The sequence below is a fragment of the Dendroctonus ponderosae genome, unplaced genomic scaffold, assembly GCF_020466585.1.
Source record: "Dendroctonus ponderosae isolate FM_Combo_2020 unplaced genomic scaffold, Dpon_F_20191213v2 Dpon_F_20191213_3, whole genome shotgun sequence".
NCBI classification, from domain to species: domain Eukaryota; kingdom Metazoa; phylum Arthropoda; class Insecta; order Coleoptera; family Curculionidae; genus Dendroctonus; species Dendroctonus ponderosae.
In genome coordinates, this window is record NW_026018508.1 from 7,013,462 (window position 1) to 7,020,687 (window position 7,226).

Consider the following 7,226-nt stretch of genomic DNA (forward strand, 5'->3'; position numbering starts at 1 on the left):
AAATCTCGTTTGATTGGAGTTTTTTCCAGTGTGTACACACCCGCTTCCTACCTTTGACTGAGCAAAATGACTTTAAAATCAGCCGCTTAAGTATCATGCGCCTTGTATAAGCACGTAAGTTTTTCACCCAGAATCTGATAATTCATATACTTCACAAATGCTTCGTATAAATAATTGTACATAGCATTTTGTCGCACAATCTCCTAAATGTTTGAGAAATTGTCCAAGTTTCTCTCAAAAATGCGATGTATAGATCATCAATGATCAAGATCAAGGTAAATCAGGATGTTAATCTTCAAGTAAAATTAAGGCCAATATGTTTGCCTGTTTTAAAAAGGCACAAGTTAATGTCATAAAAATGAAAATTTGTGAAAAATCCAGCCGGTCTATTTGAATTGTTCTACGCGTAATATAAGCAAATACATTTAAACAATAATTTGCACATTTAAATATCGTTACACCTATAGACTATGAGACGCATGCACTCACTAATCATCGAAAAAACCTGCCCTGTATATCAACCGTTAACAATGCGAAAAATTGGCAAAAATGTATTGCAACTACGTGAAATCTTTGATTTATTTACCTGGTTGCTTTGACCAATTTCCAAAGTGGAACTTCCATTGTCGACCACAGTTGTACCGTTGTTTGCAGCCATGATTCCTCAAAAACTCAAAGTACAACTAAAATTCACAAAATATGAAAATACTACACCAAAGCAATCATCGCGAAAAGCGCGTTTTGGCGTCGGACATTGAACGGACAATTTGAACGAGAAACAAACCGCACAGCTCGAACAATACTGCAAACCGGACTGATAGAAGCAGGAGAAGCAGGCCAGCAGAAACAAACACCTGTTTGGACGTCTTTAGTTTAAGTGGGCAGGCTACGGAGGTACGAGAAACAATTCTGCAATGTTAATGTTAGGTGACAGAATCTACTTTCTAAACTGCTTACGATGTTGATGCTGGAACTGTGTGATGCGATGCTATACTGATTTAGATAACAATCTTGTCTGGTTACGATTATTAAATTATACCAGAGATTGATAATTAACGCATGGCAATAAAATTATTAAACAATAAATTATTGTGGAAGCAATTACCTGAGATATTTCAATCATATTGGCTTGCGGTTACAGCAAACAAATGATTACGGAGAAATATCGAATTCAATTCGATTCACTATATGTTTTCTAAAATGTTTTATGTTATGCGTCATTGAATTTGTTAAGTACAAACATATTTATATTTACAATTTGTCTTATTTAAATATACAGGGTGGCCGTTTGAAAACGAAACAGACCCAGTTTTGAATTTATGAGAAAGCCCTCGGACACATAGACTTAATTTTCGAGTGGCAGGCAGTTCAAAACAAGAAATAAATTAAACAACTAAAGAAATTTCTTTTTGGTCTTAAAGAAATTTAAGTTTTATATTTTTTATTTATTTACTAATGCGAAGGAATTACTTTCGTCGTGTTCAGTTTCAGATTTTTGCGTGGTTTTAGTTGAACTGTTTATCAATAGTTGGTATCATTTATAATAACAATAATAATGACGGTCTTTATTTAGCTGATAAGCTACATACCAAATACACTATACAGAGTGTCCCGAAATTAGGTGGCCAAACTAAAACAGTGAAATCTGTTCTCAAAAATAATAATAATTTTTCAAATAAACATGTATCGAAAAATGCTCCCTAACGGAGCTACGCTTCCTTGAAAAGGGGCCTAGTAGTAGGGTTTTTTGCAAAACGTAAATTTTAGGAACTCTAGTAATTTTAATATGTTCAATCTAGATCTGAAATTAAAACTGCGATTATATCACTGCTATCCATCCACATTTTATATTTTAAGTAAATATTATTATCGACACTAATTTCCTGAAGTAAATGTTTAAACAAATTTTCATTTTCTTGAATGCACACTTTGGGCCTTTTCCTAATATATTGGGTGACACGGAGAATTTCAAAAGGGGTTTGTTTTATTTGATTTCGGGCCGCACAAATCTGCCTTAGAAGCTCTTCTGGGCAATCTACTTATGTGGCATCAATAATATTGGACATATTACCCCATAGATAATAATCAAAGGGTTTAGATCAGGCGATCGAGCTGGCCAGTTTACTGCGCCACCTCGACCTATCCACCAGCTTGGAAAATGTTGGTTTAGCCAATTTCTCACAGGTTGGCCAAAGTGGGCTGGCGCCCCATCATCAGCTGGAAGAACATTTTTAACCGAGTGCTTATAGGAATATCCTCTAGCAATTCTTGCAGATCATGTTGTAGAAAATTTAAATAATGATTTACGGGTATTTAACCTATTTGGTAAAATAATCGGTCCTATCAAGATATCCCCTATGACGCCTGCCTACGCATTGAAAGAGAGATAACCTATGTAGGAAGTTTGCCTTTAGAACAACTGTCGGATTTTCGAGGCTCCAAAAATGAGTATTATGACTGTTGAATACTTTACCTCTTGAAAGGTGTGCCTCATTCGACCATCAAATGCTTTATAACTCATGTTAGTGACTTAGAATCCGACGGCAAAATTCTGTACGTGCTGGAAAGTCGTTGGCTCTTAAGTCTTGTACTCTTTTCTAATGGAAGGGATGCAATCCTTGCTAAAGATTGATTGATAGTCTCTAGAGCTTTTTTCTACTTATACCCCCACCCCAAATTATTTTTAATACATAATTAATTACATTAATACATTTTTAATTTCATATCTAGATTCAGCATATCTCAGTTACTAAAGTTCTTAAAATTTACTTTTTGAAGTTAAACCGTTTAGAAATAATTTGCAAAAAACCCTACTACTGGGCCCGTCTTCAAGAAGGCGTAGCTCCGTTAGGGAGCATTTTTCGATATCTATTCTTTTGAAAAATCAATATTATTTGTGAGAGAATACTTCACTGTTTCCGTTTGACCACCTAATTTCGGGCCACCCTGTATAAATAAAACAAAAGCAAATTGTCAACATACTCAACACATACATACATAACACGAATAATATGCTTGTGGAACAACATTTTCACTTTCACTTTCTTATTTTTTGCGGAAACTTATTGAATCTTATGCCGCGTTTAGAGGTACGAGACGCCTCACGTTCTCAGGACTTAAGTCTATTAGACTTATTTTAATGGGGCTACTTAAAAATTAAAATATGCGTCACTGAACCAGCATCTTTGACCAAATAACTCCACAGATGACGGCCACTTTGTCACATAGAGTAAGTCAGTTTATAGTAGTAGGACGCTAATGGTCAGTTCTTAGAGACAACTCCTATAGTAGTTCTCAACTACTTCCTAACTTCCTAACTAGGTTAGCTCTAAGTTAAGTCGGTAAATTAGCGGAAAAGTGCACATTAAATTCGATGGCCATACTCCGATGGACCAGTTGTCCATGCCTCCATACCTAATGAGCTAATTAATGCTCATGCTGCAATACCTAAATGACAAAGTGAATTTTTCCAAGAAACACATGGTTACATCATCAAATTATTTTATAAGTGTATGTTTTTGGTCTATATGATGTTTCCAAAAACATACGATAACTTTTGTATCGTATTCGATCAACTCTCTGCAAGGTGTTAAAAACAAATTATCTCTATGATTCATTGAGCGTAGTTCTTATATCTGCACTGCAGCAATTTGAGCGAATTGCTTCTCAAAAACTGTAAATATTTTTTTAGTTTTACTATGAAAGACACGGCAATAAGGCAAATCTTTTAGCCCAAAAAGTATTTGCTGCAGCTAAGAAGTTTCAATTTCGAGTTCCTAATTAATTGGCTTAATTAATTATTTTGATTTATTTTCCTGACTGCGTGCAATTGTTATTATATTCTTATCGTTTCTGGGCCTCAATCAAAGTGTGAAGTAAAAATTTTGACTATCGTTTATTTCATTACGCGTTTAAACATTCATTAGTTCTTGAGGGAAGAAAACCTTCCTTTTGGGATAGGAAACATTTGAAAAACTTACCTACTATAAATGTAGAAAATAATTCAAACACATTTAAGTTTCAAGACAGCAAAGACCTAAAAGAACGTAATGTTTACCAATTATGAGGTAAGTTTTACAAACGTTTTGCTCTCGCAAAAGAAAGGATTTATTCCCTCAAGAACTAATGAATGTTTTAACGCTTTACAAATTAAAGTTTTTGTACAACATATTTTAATTGTCAATTTATGTGTTTTTAAGTAGTTTCTGTAAATTTTAAATCTGATGATGGAGCTGTTCTCTCGCCGAAACGTAATGAAATAAACGATATTCAAAATTTTTCCTTCACACTTTGACTGAGACCCAGGAGGGATAAGAATATAATTAATTAATTGTTTCTCAGAAATAACTAATAACTTTACTTTGCCATACGATTATTATTTAGAGCTGTTTAAAAGCTAGACAGACGGTGGATGTTTAACTAAGAAACTACCAGATTTGTTTATTTTAATCAAACTAAATTGATATGAACGCTGCTAAATGTTGGGCTATAAAATATGTTTATTTTAAGATTCGATATTTTTATAGAAAAGCCTCCAATCGAAAATCAATAGATAGTCAAAACTCACCAGTAGAACTACAGACACACACAAAAAATTACAAAATATCAGTTTACACACACGTTTACGAATCACTCCGTACATAAGCTTTTTTATATACCCTATGATTAGTTATTGGGGCCCGCCCTTTTAAGGGATTACTGGGGCTTACTTGGAAAATACGAAAAAAATTATTTCTCTATCATTTCAAGATGGAATTTCAACGTTCTATTTCTCTTTTTTGTCAACCATTATCCTTCCATTCCTGGATGTAGATCTCTTCTATTTGATTCCATCTTTCCTTATCCTTCGCAAACCCCATCCACTATTTGCCGCCACTTTTCTTACGTCGTTCAACCGTCTTTTTTCCGGTCTTCCCTTGCTCCTTTTTACCTCTCTTGGTCTCCATTCCAGTATTCTGCGCGTCCAATTTCAATTTAGGTACTATAAAAAATATTTTTAAGGATTCAATAATCATTCGGCAAACAAATAAACAAATGCAAATTTTTCTTAAATTTAGACAATATTTATGTGTTGTTGTCAGTTTTCTTGGCTATGCCATTTAAAACGTAATATATTGGAGTATAACAACCTCAAACATACATAAAATTTGACTTGACTGAAACCGTTACATAGATAGGCGCGCGAAATCTGCGATTTTAATAATTATTTTTACATTATATTTATTACAATAAAACTGATTCTTCTGAGAAAGTACGTTGCCTTCTTCCTTGCTGAATGTGAAAGTGGCTGCCACTGAACCGTTCATTGATGAGGTCATACTGAACGCACTTCTCATCAAATTGATAAAAAAACAAGCTCAGTCATAGAAAACCACCAAATTACTTTGCTTATACCTTTCTGGATGTCGATCTTTTGAAGGAAATCCGTATCAAGAAGGGCTTCATCTCAACCGTTCGAAACCCACTTTTTCTGTATGGAACAACTTTTCTTTAACACCAAGCACAATATGAGATCTAAACATTCTTGTAAGCAATGAAAACTGATGTTGGGAAGTGAACTTGAGCTTTCAATTGTTCCTCTTTCAATTCTCAATTGTTAATTGTTAATTATTGTATTGTAAAGTTGTTCATCTCCCAATTCAAGATCAACCTGAAAATTGTATTAATTTTTTCAATTTTAAACTAATCAATAATTGAAATTTTGCAGTTTGGTAAGAAATTTAAACTAATATTTACTTTATTAACTTTATTAACTTACCTTAATTAACTTTACCTGCAAACAATGATGAGGCTTAAAGACTTGTAGGTCGTGCTGCAACTGCTGGTCAATTGTACTAATCGACATCGAACGGTTATCAAATTTAACATTTAAGCAATTTGCATCTGTTTCCAAGAACGTAACTTTTATTTATAGTAATTAATATGGTTGAAAAAATATGGCTCATAAATAATCTGCTATTATTGTTGGGCAAAATCAATTAATCAAAAATGTAAATATAAGATATACAAATATTTAATACTTAAAATTAAAAAATATTAAGTGAGCTACAAACACTCTCTGAATCACAGGTAGGAATATATGTTACATGAAACTTATTCAAAATTGAACATACCCTTTCGGGAACTAAACCTGTTCAAAATCACTATAATTTTCTCTTAAGGAGACCTAAATGCGCTTTTTTTAAATTTAAAATCCAGTCTGTTCAATAATTGTGTAGTTTTTAATAATCAGTAAAATACAGGCGTATTTAGGTCTGTGGGTTTTTCGGTCAATAGATGGTGGCAAAAATAAAACACGATTTTTTCATGCGCCGACGTTTCGAGTATATTTAAGTCATCCTCAGTCAATGAGTTTAGTTGTATCAACTTCACTAAGCTCAAGGTTGAAATCCCTCTGTTTTCCGTTTTAGAGCCATGAGGGTGACTTACATATAGTCGAAACGATGGCCCATGAAAAAATAGTGTTTTATTTTTGTCACCATCTACCTATTGGCCGAAAAACCCACAGACCTAAATAGGCGTCTTTCACTGATTATGATCACGGTCACTAATTAACCACAACATCGTTTTTAATAATGTTGTTTCCAATCTCAATTTTTTTCGCCATCAAAGTATATCTTTAAGTATCCCAGAAGAAAAAGTCACATTTACTTAAATCTGGGGGTCGTGGTGAATAACTGTTTGGATATTTACTTCTTAGACCAATCCATCAATTTAAAAATTATAAATTTGAAAATGCACAAACATTCAAACGTTTCATTTTTTTAGAATAGAGCATTTTCTAAGATATCGACCAAAGGGTTTCAACGCTCAATCGGGTTGGTGAAATAATTAGTGCGACCAAATACCTTCCCATATAACAAATTTTAATTTTTTTGAGCTTGGCTCACCAACCACAATTCATTGTGATAGTATGTGCTTTTCTTCTGAATGGCGGTTGTGCAGATTTATAGTATTTTCCTGTGTAAAAAAACTGTTTTTTTTTGTCAAATTTACGATTCCGAAATTATATTCTGACGAGTAACATGCAGAATATTAAATTGCCGGAACATTCTTAGGGCGCTAATTGCTTCACTGCTGCTGCGTTGAACCTGGCAGAACCGCAACATCCTGTATTGTCTGGTGTGTTTCTGTCTGCTATTATTTCCACTAAAAGTGTAAATTTGAGACAGCAAGTTCGTATTAGTAAAACTTCTTCTTCCCTTCATTCTTGTCTAGACCACCCA

The 7,226-nt window shown here is 33.7% G+C and overlaps 1 protein-coding gene across 1 annotated transcript in view; it reads right to left on the reverse strand.

Annotated features, from left to right (window-relative positions):
- Positions 1-1,023, reverse strand: part of LOC109534012 (venom dipeptidyl peptidase 4) — a gene marked incomplete in the record, with an annotated part of 84,816 nt that extends 83,793 nt beyond the window's left edge. The window contains 2 exon segments of the mRNA XM_048664515.1: positions 587-909; positions 958-1,023. Of these exon segments, the coding sequence (XP_048520472.1) occupies positions 587-658 (72 nt within the window).
- Between the last annotated feature and the right edge of the window lie 6,203 nt (positions 1,024-7,226).